The sequence below is a fragment of the Podarcis filfolensis genome (genome assembly GCF_964270895.1).
Source record: "Podarcis filfolensis genome assembly, chromosome: 2".
Classification (NCBI taxonomy): Eukaryota; Metazoa; Chordata; class Lepidosauria; order Squamata; family Lacertidae; genus Podarcis; species Podarcis filfolensis.
This window is the reverse complement of record NC_139605.1, coordinates 71527615-71550765: the sequence shown is the minus strand read 5'-3', so window position 1 is coordinate 71550765 and position 23151 is coordinate 71527615. Positions and strand designations below refer to the sequence as shown.

The following is a 23151-nucleotide window of genomic DNA, read 5'->3' as shown; positions in this document are numbered from 1 at the left end:
ATTTATTATATGTCAGTGTTGGGACCCCCCTTTTTTTTTTTGCTCCATGGACCTCTGCTTGTATAGACATAGCACCCTAATGCAAACTCAAATAGCTACCCTGGCTCAGGCAGTATCAGTTGTAGAAAAGGAACTCCCAATGAAACTTGAAAGTAGCTTAGTGATTTTTACCTAAACACCCAATATCTTGCTAAACATTAAACTCACCTAATGGGGCTTGACAGATCCATGAAGCATTTCCTGAACAAGGAGCTGATATCAGAAAAGCCACAGCAGGATGCATCTGAGGACACAACTGCTCGGCATCAAAAAGAATCCTGAAACATGAAGTAGACATATATCTAAACAAACCTAGACAAACAACACACACTTTATGCTATAAACAGCTTAGGATGGTCAATAGTAAACTATTGTGGGTGGGAAGATGCACATGAATAGTCCGATTCCAATGTTATACTCTAATATTTAGCATTTTGAACACTAAGTGGTCCAACATATACTTCAATCTAATACTTTAGATACAAACTGGTCTTTGCCTTTGCATGAGTTGGTTGTTTCAAGGCTTCCGTAATTATATGCAAAATATTGTAAAACAGGTATTTATATAATTATTTATTATGCACTTGAATATCATCTTACAGAAAACACAGGAGTATAATTTTGTTAAATAATAATAATAACAACAACAACAATAATTTTATTATTTACACCCTGCCCATCTGGCTGGGTTTCCCCATGAGCCATGTTCTATTAAAAAACAAACAAACAAACACCCTGTCCCAACATAAAAGCTATCTTTTTTTGTATTCACATGCAGCAGCAGCAAAGGATCCATAAGTGCAAAGGGCTATGGGTTTCTCAGGCTTAACAACAGATGTTTACAACATGTATGAAAATGGGTTTTAAGAAATTAATCAACAGCTGTGGAAGTGGGAGAGACTGTCATCAGGAATACAGTGGTACCTCGGGTTAAGTACTTAATTCGTTCCGGAGGTCTGTACTTAACCTGAAACTGTTCTTAACCTGAAGCACCACTTTAGCTAATGGGGCCTCCTGCTGCTGCCGCGCCGCCGGACCATGATTTCTGTTCTCATCCTGAAGCGAAGTTCTTAACCTGAAGCACTATTTCTGGGTAACCTGAAGCGTATGTAACCTGAAGCGTATGTAACCTGAGGTACCACTGTACAATGACTGGGGAGGGAAGATTTAAGCCTTCCCTCTCCAACTGCTATCCAGTTCAAAACTGTTCCTATTAAAGACCTCCTTGTTATTACAATCAACACTCAGAACACACAAACCAGTATCATAGCCTCCTATAGAACAATTTATGGGTGAACATTCCAAAAGTTAAAGTAATCTGCTGTTTGATTGCAGAATGATGTCAAAACTACAGGATGATGTGGTTCCCAACAACAAGTAATATATACACACACACAGCCTTATGACATAATTATTCTCTAGTAAATCAAAATTTGGGAATTTGTGAAAAGAGAGCTGTTTAATTTACCTGCCTTCTAGCTTTTCTTCCTGTGAAAGCCACATTTTTGGCTGGAAAGCTGGGCCAGCTACGTGAACCCAGAATATTTTAGAGATCACTTTAGCTACCCAGTCCTGCAAAGGATTAATAGTGACAGAAGACAAGAACATCTGATGACAGCTGAAAATATCCAACATCTTTTGAAGTTAAATTTCAGTTACAAATTTCTTTTAACAAAAGACCGTATACATGTCGCACTGCGCAAACTAGGAGGTTTTCGGCCAGTTAAAAAGAAGACCGGGAAATAAATTACAATAGATTAGCATGATTATCTGAACACGAGAATTTCCAGAACATAGCTCACAGTTCTTTTGTTTCTCAGCAATGAGCCATTCCTAAGTTTATCCTATTTGTTCTACATAAAATTAATAGCAGCTTGTTTTGAATTTATTGTTTTAAAGAAAATATTAGCAAAGTACTATATAAAGGTGCAAACAAGGTCTACACACAGAATTTTTTTTTTAAAAAGGTTTATTCTCACACTTCTCTACTTTCAGCCCACTCCTAAACAGAAATAAGGCCTACTGGGGCAGAATTGCAACCTGTACTATTTTATCTCCCCATGTAATCTAACAAGTTTCCATAAGATGAAAGGCAGTAGAAACCCATTTAAGAAATCAGAGAATGACAGTGTCTCTTTTTTATCTACCTGATTGATGCCTAAGTCACTGACCTTTTCATCATTGCTAGTCATATGTAGAAGCCGGGCTCCTTTAAAAAGGCTGCACATGTATTCTGCATCACTATGATTAATCTGCCCATATGAAGGAATGTAATAACACTGTCCATTGAAGTATGTCCAACTGTAGTAACAAAACTGGCTTCTCAGATCTTTTCAAAAAGAAGGAACACAGTGGGGGGAAATGATGCACTTACATAATTATCACTAGGCAGGCAACAGTACAATAAATAAAAGGTCACATTGCCCCTCACTATTTTGAGACAAAGTGGGTCCCCATCTATAGACAGAGCCGCTTTGCTTCTTGCCTCCCACAATTCTTTGCTCCTGCCTGCTGTCACGTGGTGAAAAACCACCTACACCGTTGGTTCCATCATCCCACAAATTAAATTGAACAGATTACAAAAATGGAATATATCAATACCCTCGAGCTAATAAGACCACTTTTGTCCCACTACTGTAGTACTCACTTATTTCACAGAGCTTTAAATCATGTTCTGAGCAGGTCACATCACCAGCACACTTTCCTGTTAATCTATTGCATGGTTTATCTTCTGGACATTCTGGGCACCTTTCTTGACAAAAGGCTCCAAAATGTCCTTCTCTGCAAGCTGAAAATGTATTTTAAAATAACGAACTAATGTTTAGATAAGAACAGTACTTTATGGTCCCACCCCCTTCAAAAAATAGTAATCTTTATCTAAGTCCCCATACAATAAGGCATGTAGGCATATAGATCTGATTCCATGAAGTTAAACAATATCCATGTGAATGCTGAGAAGCAGTGGCGGAGCTTCATGTTCCGGCACCGGGGGCGGAGAGCAGGCAGGGGCGGGGCTGGCACACGTCCCGGGGGCGGGGCACACTGCCCGCAGGGGCAGGGCACACATCCAGGGGCAGGGCACGGCACCTGCGGGGGCAGGGGGCACCCGCGATGGCACCCTGGGGATCACGCTGCCAGGGGTGGTGCACTCCCCCCGCATTCCTCTTCCTCCATCAGTGATGAAGGGCACAGAATAAATAGGGTCTACTTATTCCTTCCTGTGTGTGTCCATAGGGGATGGGAAGTGGGAGCAGCCCCCCCCCCCAAAAAAAATAATATTCCGCAGATTCCCAGTTTGTTTTCATGTAAGTTTTATTCAAAGTTTAGTGATTCCAAGTTTTTAATTCTTTTATCATGCAGGTCTCTAGACCTTGTATAACCTCAAGTATGAAGCAAGATGTGCAGGCAATGTTCTGCTCATTCAGTTTGTGAGAAAGTCCCTGTTGTGCACCTGGAAATCACTGCACTGAAAGGACACATTAGTGGGAAAATGTAGGGAGGCGACGTGTTGAGATTTCTGCATTTTCTGCATTGTAGAGGGTTGGACTAGATGCCCCCTGGGATGCCTTCCAACTCTGCAATTATATGAGTCTATGCTAGCCCTGCCAAATAACCCAGTGTTGTACCCATTTTTATTCGGGAAAGGGGAGTTAAAGTAGTGTATACAGTCTTGAAGTGTAGTTTTTATCCTGGTTTGTCTTTTTTTTCAAAAAGGGAAATGAAAAGTGTCAGGTGGCTATGAAGTTTATTCTAACAGCACTGTAATTAATTCAGGCCGGGAAGCCAGGAAAAAATCAAGGGGTTCAGTCATGGTGAAAGACGCTGGGCGCCTTCAGATTGTGTTCCGCAAGAGGGATTCAAACACATACCAGAAATTTAGGCTTGCGAAATTAAAGTGGATTAAATTTATATAGCAAACTGGCAGGCTGGATTCCTAATCCCGAGCCCAACCCACTTGGGCCAATTAACACCAACCTCCTTTGAAGATGTCCTTTGAGCACCAGTCAGCTAACACTGTCTGGATGTGCAGTACATTAATTTTTCATAAAGGAACAAATGAAAGCCATTCATTTATAATACAGTATAAATTTTATACGAAATACATATACTCAAGGACATCATGGGATAAATGGTTGAACTTGCCCAGTGCCCTTGATGATTCCAATGTCTGAACGAGAAGCAGGTTTTGCCTCTTCTTGATTCTGCCTTATATTATAGCTTTCTTACTTTATCCCAATTACCTTAATGAGAAGCACTGTGAACAATGCCAACCCCTATCTATACAGCTTTGCCCTGGATTCTGTTTCTTGTTCATGTTAGAATGTGATGGGAACAGGCTACTTTATAAAAAGCTGCTATATTTTATTATTGTTGTTATTGCTACACAGGTGGTAACCATTTTAAGCGCATCCAATTGATGCACGATTACCAATGTGCAGGTCCTTTTGGATGCAGAAAAGGGGCGGGGCATGCTTATATGTGCTCCCCTGATGCTTGCGGTGCTTGGGAATGGAACCCCTGCATGAAATGGCCGCTGCCTGTATTTATTTTTATCCTGCCTTAGTCTGGGACTTAAGGTGGCTTACACAGACAAACTAGAAAAACCTAAAAACATGTAAAAGACAATAATTAAATGTAGCTAAACACTAATAGATTTAAAAGTCCATTAAATATTTAATATTTAAAAGTCCATTAAAAACACAGACAACAATTAAACCATCACAGCACCAGGCTGCAGACATATGACTTTCAGCTAACTTTGTGAAGCATGTACATAAATAGGTCATTACTGTGATGATTAGTAACAGTGTTCCATACCTTTCTAATTTCCTTTTCTCATTTTTTTTGCTACTCCTTCCCATAACCCTTCCCCACACTCTAAAGTGGACAGTTACCAGTTTTCATGAATGTAGCATCCGACTTTGAGTTAGTTGAGATCAGTTCTTTACCACTGACTGGTACATACTGTCTTTTCCATAAGCTGATTCCAGTGCATTTTTCTTCTAAAAGGCAGGCTGATATTGCAAGCTCCTTTTGTATATACATTTTGTCCCCCATAGGCAAGATGAGCATCTTTCCAGGGTATAGCCAGAACATTTTGGCATCTGAAAGGTATTTTAAAATTCTTTTTTTTCTTTGCATTTTCCTAGAATAATCTGCCTGATCATATTGTACCATTGTGACTTCACTTGTGTCATTATTATACACAGAGCCACCTGGCTTGCCAATTAATAATATGCTGGCTTCCTAATTCCTTTTTTCTACCAAGCGAAGTCCGAATGCTGCATATGAAGATGGCTTTCTGAACAATTAGGAATGTGGGTGGCGTTGTGGGTTAAACCACAGAGCCTAGGACTTGCCGATCAGAAGGTCATCCCGGTGAGCTCCCGTTGCTCGGTCCCAGCTCCTGCCAACCTAGCAGTTCGAAAGCACACAGTGCAAGTAGATAAATAGGTACTGCTCTGGCGGGAAGGTAAATGGTGTATCCGTGCAGTGCTCTGGTTCGCCAGAAGCGGCTTAGTCATGCTGGCCACATGACCCGGAAGCTGTACACCGGCTCCCTTGGCCAATAAAGCGAGATGAGCGCCGCAACCCCAGAGTCGGTCATGACTGGACCTAATGGTCAGGGGTCCCTTTACTTTACCTTTTTCTGAACAATTTACTGCTGTGCAGGAAGACATTGTACTGAATTCTGGAATTATTATTCATCTTGAAACTACTATTTATAACATTTGGAGTTAACAACCGACTAATATCTGGGAATTTTGTACAGGGATACCAGCCAGAGGTAGCTCCAAATATAGACCAGTAAGCCAGTCCTGCAGTGAGCCACAGACCTGGGCAAGTAACAATTGATTCTGCACAAGTAGCTTTGCTGAACTAATAGGAATATAGAAAGCTACCTTATACTACCTCAGAATGTTTATCTATCTGTCCTACTATTGTCTGTCTCTAAGGTCTCAGCCATCAGCCACTCTCTAATATTTTTAAGTGGAGATATCAATAACAGAACTATGGAGCTGTCTGTGTACAATACTGCTCCTCTGCACCTGATCCTGTAAGAATATATATATATATATATATATATATAATTAAATATAATTAAATACACAATTAATAGATTTAATACAGGGCAACCCAACGTTTCATACCAAGTGGGCTACAAGAGTATTCAGACATGGAACCCGCAGGCTGCCTTCCCAAAGCCAGACAAGCAAGGTGCTAGACATTGGGAAAGAGACCATAGGCTCTGGCAGGGTCCTAGAATCCTCCCACCTCCTTCCCCAAGCTGGGGAAGCACTAACTAGGCTTCAGGAAGGAGGAAGGAGGACTCTAGGAGCCCTCACGCCTTCATCCCAAAGTCCAGTGCCTTGCTTACTGGCTTTGGGAAGGTGGTGCAAGGGATGTGGGGGGGTCATATGTTGCCGAGGGCCACCAAATGAAGCCTCAAGGGCCACATGTAACCCCTGGGCCATGTGCTGGACCACCCTGATGTAGATGCATGTTGTGCATGCAGACAACCCAGCTTGGGGAGGGGGGTGCTTGGCAATGGGCACTGTCCCAGGTGGCACATTTCAAATTGATCTTGACACCCATCTGACCCTTGGGTCATAGCGTACAAGCAGCTGGTTCTATAAACAGAATGCTAAGTCAGGTCACCATGGCTTCAGAACATTCACTACATGCAAAAAGGCATTGGATAACTAAGTTCCAATCTGCCTATCAGCCTGAGAAGTGTGTATCATGTTAAGTCATTACTGCAAGTGACAGAGGTCACGTTCACCAAACATCCCTGCTTCTAGTTGGGAACTGCTGTGAATTTTCTCTTACCTACACTTCTTTTACAAGCCAAGATAGCAAAGAACGAACACGGAACTTCTTCAAGGTCCCCGTTCTTCCTCATTTGTGTGCAGGTGGAAGAAGCTTTTCCATACATTTCTTGACTAAGAATCAAACACACAAGAGGTTATACCAAATAAACCCTTGCACATGTGGGATAACTTCTGCAAGCACAACAGAATGTACCTGATCACAAGAAAACCAGCTCTGTAGCTCTCCCAAGCCTCTTGGGCAGGGTATAGGGAACATGGGGGAGTAAAGGGAGGGGAGGTTGCATTGCACTTGCAGAAGTTGTTCTGCGCATACAATGATTTAGCTGGATGCAACCCAAGGTAAGCAAGGTTAGACACTGCACACACAAAAAATCACCAATATTTTAAATTATAGTATATAATAGGGAAGGTAATTATAGCAAAATATAAAGTTTAAAAACAAGGCTATACAAATGAATATCAGAGAAAAAATTGAAATGATGAAATTTAAAATGTTGTAATTTCTATTTATATGTTGAATTTGAATGGCAAAACTTTAAATTAGAACTGAGGACTCTAAATCTGTGACAACACTGTATCCAAAAATGCCCCCTGCAATTCAATGGCATATTTCTTGATCATTTAATAATTAGTAGACAATTTACTAAATGCTGTTACAGGTGGCTGCTAAATACTGTCAGTAGCATGTCTGAAATTTCAAAACATTGCCTGCTGTCCTGCCTTCACCTGTCTGTTTCAAATGTTGCTGCTACAACAAAACCACTGGATGTTCCATTCTGATCTGAAATAAGAATCATAGAATTGTAGAGTTGGAAGGAACCACAAGGTTCATCTAGTCTAACCCCTGCTATGCAGGAATCTTCTGCCCAACTTGGAGTTCAAACCCACAACTCTGAGATTAAGAGTCTCGTGCTCTACTGACTATTATTCAGTAAATGAGCTGGTCAAGCTATGTGTGGCAGAGCAGATGCAATCGCCCTCTAAGGCTACTTGGAAAGAAAGCTGTAATAATATATTGCTTCAAAAATTTGGTTTTTATCCAGTAGCCCTCCTAACATCTAATGTGCAGTCTAGCTGAAGGTTTATTAAAGAGCATTTGCAGGAACTATTGGTCAGACAGGATATGGAAGCAGTGAAGGCAACGATAACATCAAATACCTGCTGTCTAGCTCAAACAAACTAGTTATGTTTAACACAGTAAAGCTTGCGCTAAAAGCCTCTCAACTCAGGAAAGCCCTGGAGTCCTGTCGTGCCCTGAGTTTCCCACCTGAGTTTGTGAAGTGTTTTATAATGTTTTGATAATATGTGCTATAATATGTTTTTAAGACCTGTCTGTTTTTATTTGTTTTGTTCTTGGCTATAACCTGTACATGTATTTGGTTGACCAATAAAATCTCATGACTGATGAACATCCCAACAGGTGCTTATTTCTTATAATCAGCTAGACAACTAAACCTGCCTAATACACCATTAATGAAAGCAGTAGTTTCTCTTACGAGTTAGTCATTTCTTTGAGTTTTGGCACTGCTGAGTCAGTCCATATAGCATCCTTTATCATAGACATCAGCCAGACCTGCAAATTAAGAATACACTTATTTGATAGACATACTGAACATCAACAGCATAGTTCTGTAATCTGCCCTACCTGAAAAAAGAATTGTTTGAAACTATTTATCTATTATTTATTTAGACCATTTCTATATCACTTAATATATAAAATGGCATCTCTAAATGGTGTACAAAAATTAAAGCAAGAACATATAACTTGAACAAGTAGATGAACAATGCAATGTAGATTTTTTTCAATATGTTCCTTTCCTTACTACACATTGTTCGGATCTTTTTGAATGTTCAAAATATTGAGCAACGGGGGGGGAAGGATTTCATAATGTAACACTGCCAATTATGTCAAGACAGAGCAATGGCAAATAATGATATAGCCACTTACTTACTTTATGCTCCAGGACTAAACAAGTCTACATGTTTTCCCTAACGTTGTCTTCCCTATCTTCATATTTTAACATATATCATAGGTTTGATATAGGAAAATTGGTTGCATTATATGATATTTAACATCAGCAGACACCCACTCTAGAGCAGAATAAAGACTCCTATGTCAGGCCTGAAATAGTAGCAGAAAATTATCTTGCTCTCCAAATGCATGTTAAGTTTAACTTCTGTATCCAATAGGAGAAGGTACTGTTTTTCAGTTGACAGGGTATAAAAAGGCAGGGTATAAATAAATAAACTCTTATTTCTCATTATTTATGCCATTCCAGAACTGTGTCAGTTTATGCATGTTACCTTTTCCTCTTTGCTTAGTGGCAGATGTATAAGTTCAGTTTCATAATAAGCATTGCAGAAATCCTTTGCTCCTTCCCAAGTGAATTGCTTCACCGTCTCTATGTAATAACAATTGTCCTTCCAGTACCACCATCCAGGATCTGTTGGACACTTAAGATTAATCACACCTGAGAAATTAACAGCAGCATTTTAAACAAATATAATTTCCAAGTCATTGCCCCCACCCCACCACCAGGTCAGAAGTGTTGTAACAATTAAGCCTGCTTGCAGAGGGCTGATACTCAATCCACTACCCACTTGATGCCAGAAATAAATTGGGGTCATAAAATAGTGTCCAGTACATATGTTATAATAAATGAATGTTGAGTGGTGATGTATCAGGAAAGTGAGCCCTTCACTGCCCATGCCAAAACACACCCGGCTAAAAAGAGAGAAGGGTAGCATCAGACATCTATACCTGCTGAGATTGCATGGCTCTTTCATTTTTCTCAAAAAAAGAGTCAAAACTTCCTGTGGTCCAAAGGGAAAAAAAGGAAGAAACACAATAAAAATATGGGATGACTTCATCATATGGATGCTCCTTAAAAACTGAATGAGGCATGGTAATTCCACACTACACACCTAGTGTGAAAGCACCCCAAGTCAGCATAAATCACTATCTGGTTACAGCATAAAAACTTTCACCTGATGAATGCAACAATATCTTGATAACCCAGATGCAGAAGTAAACCTACTGCTGAAAAACAATTCATTTCACGTGTCCCAACTTCACGTTGAGGAACTCATCTGCTAAAGATCACATCAGCCCTTCTTGCTAGATGGATGATTTGAAATCCCACAGAAGCAGGTAGGAATCAATTAATGTCAATCATTTGTGCATGAGACACATTTTGGCACCTGATTGACATGCTTGTATGCCATGCTTCACTAACATGCATGATACTGGAAATAGTGTTTGAATGGGTAGGCATGATCAGGTCAGACGTTGCCAGACCAGCATCTGTAGGCACCTACAAAGGCCTTCACTGTGACACTAGACCCTGGGTAGAATTCCTAGATTCTGAGCTTTTATTAAAAAAAGAAAAGAACATAGTCTTCCTAGAAAAAAGTTATGAAGCAAAAGGGTGTCATTATTCTATTGTTGTTGTTGTTATATCCTCCAAGGTAACACACATAGTTCTCTCTCACACAATCCTGTGAAATAAGTTAGGCTGAAAGACAGTTACTGTCCCAATATCTCCCAATGAGCTTCGTGAGTGAGGATCTAAACCCTGGTCTCCCAGGTCAACCAAACTTGGCTATGTAGAAATATTAGCAATACCAATTTTGTGTCAAGCTACAACCTTATGGCAGCCATTTTGTGACTGGTGCTAATGACTTTCTCTCAAAATTCCAAATGTGCTACTGGGTCCAAAAAGTTTGGCAATCCTTGCTATAGGTAGCAGGCCAGAAAGCCATGAGAAAGCAGAAGATTGCATTAGTGTGCATGAAGATGGAAAAACAGCCCATGTTTTCTAAGCAGAATGCTGACAAGGGCATGGAAAAGGAAATGGAAGTGCTAAATGCACAGACGTGCTCTGGTTAGTTCTTGCAGGCACATTACAAAACTTGCTTCCTTATCTCTCCCTAACTGCTGACCGATATAGCGTGTTCTCCCTAACAGAGAGCACGTGTTGCGGTTGGGGGAACAGGCCACCCTGTCATGACTAGGCAAATTTGGTATGGAACCCTAGCCTTAAGGGGTTAATTGGGTTGCTGGGGAATTTTGGTTGTTGCCAATTCGGAGGAGGGGTCAGAGGCTTTAAATATAGGGGCCAGACGATGGGACGTCCTCTTGGCTGTTTTGCAACGGATCACATGGAGCACTTGGACAATCTTCTCATTGTCTGGTTACATTTCTTTATTTCTGTATTTCCCCTTTCTTTTTAATCCTCTCTAGTCCCTTAAATAATTTAATTCCCCCCTTTTCCTGTTCAATTTCTCACCCCACCCCTTACCCTGCCCTGTGGGAAGATTCTCCCTGTATCTATGGCTTGCCTTCCCCAATAGGGAGAGAGTCCCCGTTAGGGGCTTTCTTTCGCAAAAAGGTTTCCCCCATTTCTCTTGTTGAAATTGTGGGGCTAGTCAGGGCTGTTCCCAGCTTAGCTGGAATCACTTTCGTTTATAGTATCCCCAAAGGTTGGCTTTATTTTGAGTGTGTGCAGCGCTGTTGGCCAAATTTTAAGCTAGCCTTGGGCGGGAACACTATTTTGAGTTCCTTTAATATTGCTATGAGACTAAGATTCTCAAGAGCAGAAGCAGGGAGGCCTATTTGGCCTGCACATAACTTCCAAGCCTAAGTCTGCTACAGGTAGCAGTTAATTGTTAAGTCTCTGTGACACGTGACTCATTCTCGCTATAGGAATGTATCTGCTTGCAGGCCCAGTTGCTGCTAATATATTTCTGAGGCAGACAGAGGGCCCCAGGGGCTCCCTGTGCCTCCAAGGACTATGAGCACTCTGTATATGCTCTTTAACTATGCTGTTTCTGAACAAGTTTATTTTCTTTAAGTTTGTTTTGCCCTGATAGTGGCGACTGCCATTTTAGAGACGAGCCATTGTGGCTTAGTGGCTAAAGTATAGGACTAGGACCTGGGAGACAGGGTTCATATCCCCCTCTTAGCCATTGTTATAACAAAACAAAACAAACTGCTCCTTTTGGGCTATTCTGTTGCTGGGTAGTTCGGCCCATTCGTGATAAAAGAACTTTGGGTTTTCTTGAAGGGGTGCTTCCCTCTAAAAGGGCAAGCAGGGGTACCTGGACAAGCTGTGGCCTACCTCAACTCTGCCATTTCAGTGGAAACATTTATGCCTGGCCTAGCAGGTGATCCTAGGGCTTTGCCCTAGAATTTAACGGCCTGGAAGCGTTTCCGGCCTGAATAGTGTCCCCATGTGGTCCATGAAGCATTGGTTTCACTGGGTCAGCACATAGTGCCGGTAATGCCTAGGTTGCAGGATTGGTCCCTGTATGGGACAGCTGCATGCTCCCCCATTGCTCTACCTGGACACTTAGGTCCTTTTGGTGGTTACCTCACTGCGAGGGATGTAACGGGCGCCACGTTTGCAATATGCAAGTGGGAGAAAGCACCTTTGCGTGCCCGCATTGCAGTTTGCTCTGTGCGTTGCAGGGCACGGCGCTGCACGGGCTGCAATTGCATTGCATTGCGTGAGAGATTTGCAGTTGCATTGCACGGAGGGTGGGTGCATTGCACGGAGTGTGTAGTTGCATTGCACGGAGTGTGTTGTTGCATTGTAAGGAAGGTGTGGTTTCATTGCACGGAGTGTGTGCATGTGCATTGCACAGAGTGTGTAGTTGCAGTGCATGGAGGGTGTAGTTGCATTGCACAGTGTTTTTTGCATTGCACGGAGTGTGTGTGCATTGCACGGAGTGTGTAGTTGCATTGAACGGAGGGTGGGTGCAGTGCATGGAGTGTGTAGTTGCATTGCACCGAGTGAGTAGTTGTATTGCATGGAGTGTAGTTGCATTGCATGGACTGTAGTTGCATTGCATGAAGTGTGTGTGCATTGCAGGGAGTGTGTTTTGCATTGCACAGAGTGCGTAGTTGCATTGCACGGAGGGTTTGTGTGTGCATTGCACGGAGTGTGTAGTTGCACTGCATGGAACGTGTTTTTTGCATTGCACGGAGTGTGTAGTTGCATTGCACGGAGTGTGTAGTTGCATTGCATGGAGTGTGTGTGCACTGCACGGAGTGTGTTTTTGCATTGCACAGAGCGTGTTGTTGCATTGAACCGAGTGTGTAGTTGCATTGCACGGAGGGTTTGTGTGTGCATTGCACAGAGTGTGTAGTTGCATTGCACGGAGCGTGGTTTTTGCATTGCACGGAGCGTGGTTTTTGCATTGCACGGAGTGTGTAGTTGCATTGCATGGAGTTTGTGTGCACTGCACGGAGTGTGTTTTTGCATTGCACAGAGTGTGTGTCTGAAAAGGAAGCTGGCTTGGCGGCAGCTTTGTCAGGACTTCTTTAGGGGTTCTGGCCAGCGTCAGCCCTGTAAATTTACATATCATGATGGCAGCACAAGATGCCCCCTGCCCAAGCGGGGGCTGGAAGCTGGCAAGCAATAGCTCAATACCTTTTTGCCCATATTCCCATTTTATTTAGGGATCCAGTTGGATATCGTTGCTAAAACATACCACTTGCCTATGGAGAAGCTGTCTGCCTTGAAGGAAGTTGTTTTGTAATACTTCCTCTGTAGCAAGTGATGCTTCATCAGATCCGATCTTGCTGGGTCACTTAATTAATCTTCCCACTAGGCCAGGCTGCCTGCGGCCTGAGGTCCCCTTACCTTTGTATACGCCTACCAAGTGTGGTGAAGGCAGATATCAGGCGATGGTAGCAATTCCTGAATGTATGCAATAGTAGTTCGCCATGGCAGGACACCTTGAACCCGCACAGGGATTTTCAGGTTCATGCTGGTGCTGCTGGATCTTTGCCCCTTGGTTTTTATTTCAAGGGCTGCTGGTGTGCAAAGCTATGGCCTCAAGCCCGATGTGGTGAGGCAATCATGTGACATAACTTTTCTTGAGTTTTCCCCATTGTAGTAGCAGTTCACATGTGGCCCGAGGAGTTCAGTGACCATCGGATCTGCTTTTGGTTTGATAACCAGGTAGTGGTGAGCGTCTTGGCAAAACAGTCCTCACGCTCTAGCACAGTCTCTGCCCCTCCGCTCATGCTTTCGAGCTGCGCTGCTTAAGGTTTAATTTTGTGCTTTCTACTCTCCAAATTTCGGGATCCTCTAATGATGTCGCTGACACTCTATCCCATTTTCAGATGAAGCGCTTCAGATCCTGGTCTCCAGACTCAGCTATTGCCAGACTTTTCCAGACCACCTGTGGCATTTTGACAACAATTAGTAATTACAGAGAGCAGCAGCTTCCATTTCCCCTTCTGCTTTAGCTCTTATGGGAAGGCCTGGATGGATTTCTTAGCCTTAAGCTGGCAGTCCTCGGCCATTCAGATGAATTGGCCCCCATCCTCTGAGCAGATCCTGCAGTATTTGGTCCACCTGCTGCAGATTGGGCATGCGGTTATAACTATCAGAATTCAGTCTGCTGCAATGTCTGTTACACTGAAGCTTTATTTTTCAGAGACCCTTGTATAAAGTTTGTAGTGCGCAGGGCCTTGGAAGGTTGGAATAGGCTCCAACCTCATAGGACAGTGGGCAGGAAGTTGGTCATTTTTACCTATGCAGTATCTGCAACAAGTTAAAACTTGTCTGCTGGTTAAAGATCAAGGCGAGACTCCTTTCAGTAGTCCATTGCATTTTTGCACTGAGGGTTGGGAAAATGGTTGTTGGAGCCAGCACGGGGCTGAGAGTCTGGAGGCTTATTGCTTCAGGACTTTTCCTTATCCTTTGGAGCTTGTCATTAGAGTTGGGAACTTAAAAACAGACTTAGTGGGCAGGAGTGCCACAATCAGGCTTCCCGCCACAGGTGAGGAGGGCCCTTGCCCGGTTATGGATAACAGAATATTTGGCTTTTTATTCCCTGGGGGCTGGCCTGCTCCTAGTGCATGAAAATGGGTTCCCGTTAGCCAGGCATCAATGTGCTTACGTTGTGCACCAGTTATTACGGCCTGCGGCTTGCCTACCGCTGAACATGCCTCATTCCTTACGATTAGGTGCTGCTGCAAAGGCTGCACACTGGGGGCCTGTCAGGAGACAGGATTGTGAATACGGGTCATTGGAAGTCTGACGCTGACAAGGGTTCTATCAGGAAGTGTCACAATGATGTCTGTGCTGATGCTTGTCTGTTATTTCCTTTTTTCATAGGAGCAGCTGTGCACATTTGGGCCACAGCATTGTACACTAGGCTGGCAAGCATGATGACGAGTTTGGACTGGGGCGCCATCTCAGTCTTCCTGCCCATGTGAACATATACTGGATGTCCAGATGGGGAATGCTTTGTGAGGAGATGCTTCCTTTGGTGCGGTCGAGTGTGACCTGTGCAGGTCCTCCCGCAGTGCTGGTAGTACAGCTGGGCGAGAATGTTTGCTGTCTTCCTCCAGCATAAGTCTGCATCCCTGCATGCAAGAGGGCTTGGATTGAGTTGATGGCAGCTCTCCCTGGACTCAAAATAATTTAAGGCATTGGTTCAAGGTGGTCTGGAGGGGGGGATTGGAGCACCTGTTCCCTCCAGTGCGCAAAGATATTCCATTAAGGGAATCCAAGGATTCGCCATGCTTTTGTCGACCCCTTTCGAGGGGTAGGGCCACGCAAGAGTCCCTGGGAGCATTTGGGGGTGAGCTGGAGTCTGATCCTGGTTCATTGCTCCCCCACGCTGTTTATTTGTACTGACGATATGGTGGGGCCCAGTCGTCAGTGCTGCCCTGCTGAGGTCAGGTGCAGCTAGTCGGGAACCAATGCCTAGACAAACTACCACCGAGCAGGCCAGAAAGCATGTTAATAAGGTGGTGGACAATAGAATAAAATAAATAAAGTAAATAAAATAAAATAACAAATAAAATAAAATAGGTCCTTGCTTTAGGTGGTTCTGTAATATTGCACCCTGCTATTTCCTTCAAGGCTGTTGCCCTCTTTAGGGCAGATGGGGCGCATCTTTCCCCTATGGGGAACGACACCTGGCGGGATGCGATTGCCTTGGGATTCATTGCTCCCCCACAATGTTTGCTGGTACTGACGATATGGTGGGGCCCAGTCGTCAGTGCTGCCCTGCTGAGGTCAGGTGCAGCTGGTCGGGAACCAATGCCTAGACAAACTACCACCGTGAAGGCCGGAAAGCGTGGTAATAAGGCAGTGGAAATAAAATACAGGTCGTTGGAAATTGAATGCATTCAAAGGTTATGTTCGTTAACATTATTGGTGTCTTGTTTTATCTTAGGTTTAGCAGCTGTCCGCATCTGGATGGTGGGGCACAGCCTCATGCATTGGGCTGGCATCAGTGCACGGCAGTCCGGATTGGGACCGGGTCTTGGCCTTCCTCCACATGTGCAGTTGCCTTGGCTGTCCAGACGGGGAATGCGCCGGCCAGAATTCCTGCCAATGATTCGGAGGCAGGTGCTGCTGGAAGGGCCGCCCACTGCTGTTGGGGTGCAGCTGGGTGAGAACGACCTGGTTTCCATGGACTGTTTTTTCACCACGTGCTGCAATTTTGGGTGACCTGGAGAAGCTGCGGGCAGTGGTGCCAACAGCAAAAATATTTTGGTCAAAGCTTTTGCAACGGCGCATTTGGAGGGGCAGTCGTTGCCCAGCCGCCACTGAAAGGCCAGAAAACGCATCAACTCCGCTGTATCTAAAAAGATCGTTGAGCTGGGTGGAGATGTGATTTTTCACCCTGAGATTCTTTTTCAGGCGCCATCCTTTTTCCGAGCTGATGGCGTGCACCTTTCTGCTTCTGGGAATGAGGCTTGGATAGGTGCGGTGGTGGCCAAGCTGAGGTCTTGGCTGGGGCTGTGAGTGGTTTGGCGGTGAGCTGTGGGCTCCATGGCGGTTAGGCATTGGTTAAATTGGTGCTTGGAGGGGTAAGTGCCTATCCCTCCAAATGATGCGGAAAGGGAATTCCGTTAAAGGAATCCAGGGGCTTGCCATTCTTTTCGTCCTTGTCCGTGGAGCCGGACTTGGGCCGTGCAAGCCCCACAGGAACATGAGGGTGAGAGGTGAGGGACTGTTGCCCAGCTTCATTTTCTCACCCAATACTTGTTTCCCACGCTAGCTTCCGTTGGTGTCCGGAAGGCCAGCTCTGTCCCTGAGGGCAAGGACAGATAGTCATAACCAATGCCTAAGCAACCACTCACATTTTTTGTATTTGAATAAAGTTGTGGCCAAAAATTATGCCAAAAACCTTAAACAAAAATTGAAGTGTGAAGTGTGAATTATTTTGGGGGGTGGCACTGTGGGACTCAACACGCAAGAAGCTAGCCTTGAGCTAAAAGTAATCTAGAAAATGCAGCAGATAACTCTGATGCAGAAATGTGCATTTACCAGGACTCAGGCGTCAAAACCTTCACTACACCTAGTTTGGCCAACTAGATTATTTGTGAGTTGTAAAATTGAGTGCAGTTTAGGATAAGGTTTTTAATTTACTGGATTTAATAAAACTTTATAACTCGAATTTCACTATTTGATATGTTGTGGGGCTCCTTCTGCATGATCCTACCCAGACTCAAGGTCTGATCAACCATGAGTCACAAGGAGGACAAATGAGGGTCTTCATTGGTCACAAAGACATGAGGATACCTAGTCATAGAAATCCCATGCAATGTCTCATTTGTTGCTCAGCAGATTTGCCAGACAAACCCGAGTCCTACAATTTCTGACTTATTAATTCTTCCTCAGCAACATCCCCTTTCACCATTCTTACTCTGCTTGTCAATAAAGAGTAGAACAAGGGAAGTAGCACATCCTTTCACAATTTTTCACAGGACACTATTGTTATTAGGTGATAAGAATAAGAACAGATTAATTCTTTTACACTGCTACTTCCATAAAAGCTTTGTCACCTTGATCAATGAGCTCATTTTTTCTCTCCCCTCCAGATCAGTCTGAGGAGGGGAGGGCCACCCAACCAACAGGACTGCAAATTGTGTACCTTCTTCACAATCTTTTCCTATGAAGTCTTCGTTACACTGCTCGTTTTCTGCACATTCTCCAGTTAATGGATTGCAGTTCTTAGTGCCATTACAGGTGCAGTTTATACTACAGTCAGGACCATAATACCCTGGTGTGCAAGCTGCCAAAAGAGATTTCAAAGATCAAATATAATTGCATATTAAAATGACCATAATATGTTTTATTTTGTTTTTTTAAAGCAGGATGGTGAAAATTACATAATAGCATCTCCTTGCTGCTCTGCAAAAAAACTGAACAGTCTTATGAAACAACTGTGTGACACAAACTTTAGGCCAGCCTCCTGGTGACCCAGAAACCAATTAGGGGTGGATGGAGTGTCATCCAATCAGGAGGAGGATGTTAAAAGTTAGAAGCTGACAGTCTGGGCTTGAGTACCTGTGAGAGCTGAGATAGGGTTTGTCTGTTATTTAGGTTTAGACAAAGCTTGGAAACTGCCTACTTCAGGAACAGTTAAAAGCCTCGTTAGGGCTGATTTTCGGGTTAACAAAGCGGGGCAACCTGGACTGCTTCCTATCTCTTGCCTTCAACCACAAATGTATAGACATGCTACAGAATATGTGAATAAATTGGTGGAGCGGTCACCCCCAATTCAATGGACAACAGTTTGGGAATCCCTGGTCTGGAAGAAGTGTAAACTGAAGCATCTTTTGAAGCTTCAGTGGGTGCTCAGTAATCATTTCAAAACAATAGCTCTATCACTAGCTATTAATCATGATAGCTAATTGGGAACCTCCAAATATGGAGGCAGTGTACCCAGAATACCAGTTGGTTAGGGACAATAATGGAGGTGGGCTTGGGAGCTTCCCAGGGGTCATTGAGCTAGCCACTATAGTATGAATATAAAAAGAGTGATTCATTTATATAATGGGTTAATTAATCCCTGTCACAGGATTCCACAAGTGTGGCATACTGTTACATACCGGTTTTCAAATATGCTGTATAGAGATTTGCAAATGATCCCCTGACAAATACAAGACGCTTTGCAATCAGTGTTATGTACGTAGCTCTTATCCTTTGAACTCCAGTGCAAAGACTTCTTTTGTCTCTACAATGCAGAAAGGCATCATGTAATGATATGTGGGTGACTACTTTAGTGTTGTTGACAATGCCAGTCAGGTAATAGCCACCAAACTCGATGAAATCTGTACTTTCTAGAACACAAACAAAATTAGTTTGGATAAATAGCCGTGCAATTTACGTACATCATTTGAAGGACTTCTGTGCCAATCAAACATTAAGCCTAGACAGATGAAAAGAAGCTGCTGGAGAGAGACTGTGAGTAACATAAAGGAAGGAGTGTTTTCAGCTATCCCATCCCTTGCCCGCCTTATAAACCGCTGCAGGAAAGGGACTATGAGCAACATCATGTGAGGGGTGTTTTAAGGACTAATGAAAATGTGATGTTCCCATGATACTTTTGAAATTGGATGCTACATGTTGTTTATTTAATCTTGTATTTATAATATTGGAAAAAAATTGTGTTTTTTTGCTGTTATGAGATGTTTACTATGTCATTATTTTGCTATGTTATTATGAAATTGTTTTTGTAGTGTTTGTTTTAAATGTATCCCTGTTTCTTTGTTGTGTCGCTTTGAGCATGGTTTTTTGTGGAAGGGCAGCATACCAGTAAAATAAATGAATGAATGAACAGAGTAAAAAGGAAAAATAAAAGTGCCATGAATTATACCAGGCATCTGGTAAGGGTTATTTCCCCCCTTTAATACAGAAGGCAATGTAGGAAAAGTCCCATTTACCTGCAACAGAAAGCACAATAAACCCAAATAACACTTGACTAGGGCTGTTCGTGGCCTCACTCATCTGGGGCCCAATTCAATGATTTGGACTGGTCCCAACCTGGGACAATCCAGACTCAATCCCTGGATTCTGCAGACAAATATTTGGAAATCCCACTGATTTGCACTGGGAAACCAAAATGGCCATACCATCCTTGTATTGAAACACAGGTACAGGATATTTGGAGACATGGTAGACCCTACAAAATGAGTCAAGCTTGCCAAATTTCAGACAAATAGTTCAGAGTTTTTGGGATAATTACCTTTAAAGTTTATTTTTTAAAAAAAAAACTGTTAAGACCATACAGTTGGTTGAGTGTTTGATCCTGCCAATTCTCATTTGCAACTTAGAGAGAGAGTTGGAATATAAAAGACTAAGACTTCTTCTTTGCATTGTTCCTGCAGAAAATGAGGAGCCCCTCTTGATGCATGACTGATAATTGCACAGCACCTTCAGTTTATAAGATCTCCATTTCCTCTTAAGCTTTTGGTAACTATAGCAGGAGAAGGAGCTATCACTAACTCCAAAGACGAGCTGGAAGAATCCCATCTTCTTCTATGTTGTTTCTTGGCTACCCTAGCTGCAAGGAAAGGGGGAAGTGGATCTACTGCTGAACCTCAAGGCCTCTTCCTCTCTACATTTCTGAGAATCTTCAGGACCTTCTGAGCAACCAGGATATAAACCTCTGACAAAGCTGGAATTGGAAGATAGATCTTAGTCACCCCCCCAATCCAGAAGATGACAAATCTTTTCTCAGATTAGCTGCACTGAAAACCTGATCAGGGACATTCACCTCCCCCCAGCGGTGACCAATGGCTGCTTCGTGTGCTGCTCTACTCTGCCTAGCCCTGAGAAAAAGGCAGGGAAAGTTGGAACAGACCCATGCCTGTCTGCCTGTCCCAGAGGAAAGGGCAGATGGGGGAAAGGAGGGAGGTGCACTGTGCATCTTCACTGTTCCAGTGCTGTTGCTCCTCTGGCCAGCCAGGCCCTGAAGAGAATGCTGGCTTGAGATGCAGAGAAATGGTGGATTGGTGCAGGTGTGCCAGACAATTTAATCTCCTGCACTGCCAAAAAAGAGGCCTGCCTCCTTGGATCATTTGCCAAGGTGGACAGCTTGCCCAGCACCTCCCAAAAACTGCTGCAGGCACTGATGATGATGATTTATTAAATTCGTATACCACCCTTCACCCTCAGATCTCAGGGCAGTTCACAACATAGTTACAATATGTTGTGTATTGAGTCAAAGGATTTTATATCTGTATTATTGTTGTCTGTATTTGCATTAGGGTAAAGTAACTGCCTTTTGGTTCCAGAGGGTACAGCTACTATTGGTTCATTTAAGCTGCTGTATTTGGATCCTCTGTCTTACTGGTTTCCTCCAAAAGGCAGGACTGTGATTGCCTGATATTGTTCCCTCCAAAATGTATCCTTTCTAGCTAGTTCCCTGTCCCTATAAATGTAGCTCTCCCCTCCTCAGTTCTCAGTCTTGTTTGCTGTAATAAAGAAGCGTTACTACAGAACTGTCTCCAGCATATTATGTCAAGAGAGCTGAAATCACAAACCCCACGTCACAACACAATATATAAACCACAAAATACATAGTGGGGAAAAAACAACAACAAACCATTAACTCCCCCCCCCACAAAAAACACATTAAAAAATGGCATCGGATGTCAATCAGCCAAAGGCCCGATTGAAGAGGCATGTTTTCACCTGGCCCCTGAAATTGTATAATGAAGGCGCCAGCCAAACCTCCCTCCACAAATGGGGATTATAAAGAGTTAATTAAGTAGGCAGGCACCTTCTGTTTCAACTTTTAAATGCTTGCTTAAAACTCTTCTATTCCATCAAGCCTATGCAGGCAACTAAGAATATATCTTTCCATAATAGTTAACGGAAGAGTATTTTTTAATTTTTTATATGGTTTTAACTGTATGGTTTAATGTACTGTGATTGTAAACCACTTTAATATTTTGTATGAATAGCAATACAGTATATAAATATTTTTTAAAACAAAAAAGCAAGCAAGCAAGCAATGATACAATACAGAAAGTTAGCCAACTTTGCCTTAAATTTAAATTTATGCTACTATTGGTTGCTAATGCAAACTCCCACAACTATATTGCAACTTCTATATTATTATCAGCTTCTTAAAAGCTTGGTGATATAAATATTTCAAACTCTCTCAGAATTTTCATATTGCTAAGTAAGATCTGATTATGCAAGTAATTCAGATCCCACAAGAAAAGCTGGTCTTAACTTACTAGGCTAGCAATTTGGGTAAAAAAAAAAAAAGAGTTGTACTTTTGATGCACAAAATATTGGTTTTAATTAAATTTCAACAATTTGTGTATTAGGGTGCCCATACTGAAATTGACATGGAAATCTTTTTAAAATTTAACTATCTTATTGTATGTCTTCTAATGTTTTACATAAATCAGTAGTAGTATTTCACATTACCCTCTTCTCTTTTCTTGCAAACCCACGATTTTTTCCCGTAACAACTAGTTCCTGGCATTGAACCTTCGGGAACATTTAGCTGCACACAGCAATTCCAGGTGAACGTCCATGAATTATTACGTAACCTCAATTTTTAGAAACACACACAGAAAAAGTTTTGTTACTTTGAAAATCGATTTACAAACTTTAATAGTATTCAATGAGTTACTATTGCCCATTTGCATTCTATTAAGGGCTACTTCACAAAGTACCTTGTTAAGAAAACAAAATATTGCATATAAATATGTGAAAACATAATGCACACACACATATGGAAAAGCATGAAACATACAACTGGTAAGTACATAATTATGTATGGCTAAAGTTAGCCATAACATCCCATTATATGATGTGTAAAACTGCCCAAACTTTTGCTTTCTGTTCCATAGCCTCCTGGTTTACACAACACAGAAAGCCAAATATTCGGCTTAGTGTGTTGTCCAAACTTGAGCTCATGGTACAGAAGGAAAAGGGCCAGAAAAAAGCAAAGCAGCTGCAAGCTGCATGTTTGTGTGGTCATCGTAAGCCAGTTTCCTGTACCATGACATGTGAACGAGGGCAGTAAGTAGTGCAGCTAGTGGTCTCCTGGAATGAGTACAGTGGTACCTCAGGTTACATACGCTTCAGGTTACACACTCTGCTAACCCAGAAATAGTGCTTCAGGTTAAGAACTTTGCTTCAGGATAAGAACAGAAATCGGGCTCCAGTGGCGCGGCAGCAGCAGCAGGAGGCCCCATTGGCTAAAGTGGTGCTTCAGGTTAAGAACAGTTTCAGGTTAAGAACGGACCTCTGGAACAAATTAAGTACTTAACCCGAGGTACCACTGTATCAGAAATGCCACATAGCAGATGGAAGCAGCAGAATTAAGCAACAGAAAGGCTTAAGGGTAAATTCTAACACATGCTCTGAACACTTCGTAAATACATTTGAGGACGGGGTGGGGGAGAGCCACATTTCAAATTCCTCTAATGAGTCTTTGAGTTTGGCAGCTTCTAGCAGCATATTAGTGTCACACAACAAAAACAACATTCAGCAAT

General features: G+C 42.7%; 1 protein-coding gene and 1 long non-coding RNA gene across 12 annotated transcripts in view; one reads left to right on the top strand and one right to left on the bottom strand.

Moving 5' to 3' along the window:
* Positions 1-23151, bottom strand: part of LOC310756365 (uncharacterized protein) — an 82367-nt gene that overhangs the window by 731 nt on the left and 58485 nt on the right. For 5 of the 10 annotated variants that reach the window (XM_083600193.1, XM_083600196.1, XM_083600197.1 and 2 more), the window contains 11 exons: positions 22076-22200; positions 18742-18972; positions 17781-17921; positions 9177-9343; positions 8369-8445; positions 6871-6983; positions 4935-5144; positions 2687-2827; positions 2211-2368; positions 1508-1611; positions 208-317 (listed from right to left, as the gene is read on the bottom strand). In XM_083600193.1, the coding sequence (XP_083456319.1) occupies positions 208-317; positions 1508-1611; positions 2211-2368; positions 2687-2827; positions 4935-5144; positions 6871-6983; positions 8369-8445; positions 9177-9343; positions 17781-17921; positions 18742-18972; positions 22076-22200 (1577 nt within the window). Of the gene's footprint in view, positions 1-207; positions 318-1507; positions 1612-2210; positions 2369-2686; positions 2828-4934; positions 5145-6870; positions 6984-8368; positions 8446-9176; positions 9344-17691; positions 17922-18741; positions 18973-22075; positions 22201-23151 lie in introns of those variants that run through there. The other 5 variants (XR_014544836.1, XR_014544838.1, XM_083600195.1 and 2 more) reach the window with 5 other exon arrangements.
* LOC310756384 lies at positions 12846-15703 on the top strand. Of its 2 annotated transcripts, none has more exons than XR_014544841.1 (2): positions 12846-12926; positions 13061-15703. It is a non-coding gene; the product is annotated as an uncharacterized lncRNA (long non-coding RNA). The 2 variants fall into 2 exon arrangements; XR_014544842.1 differs by having other exon boundaries at positions 12847-12926; positions 13126-15703.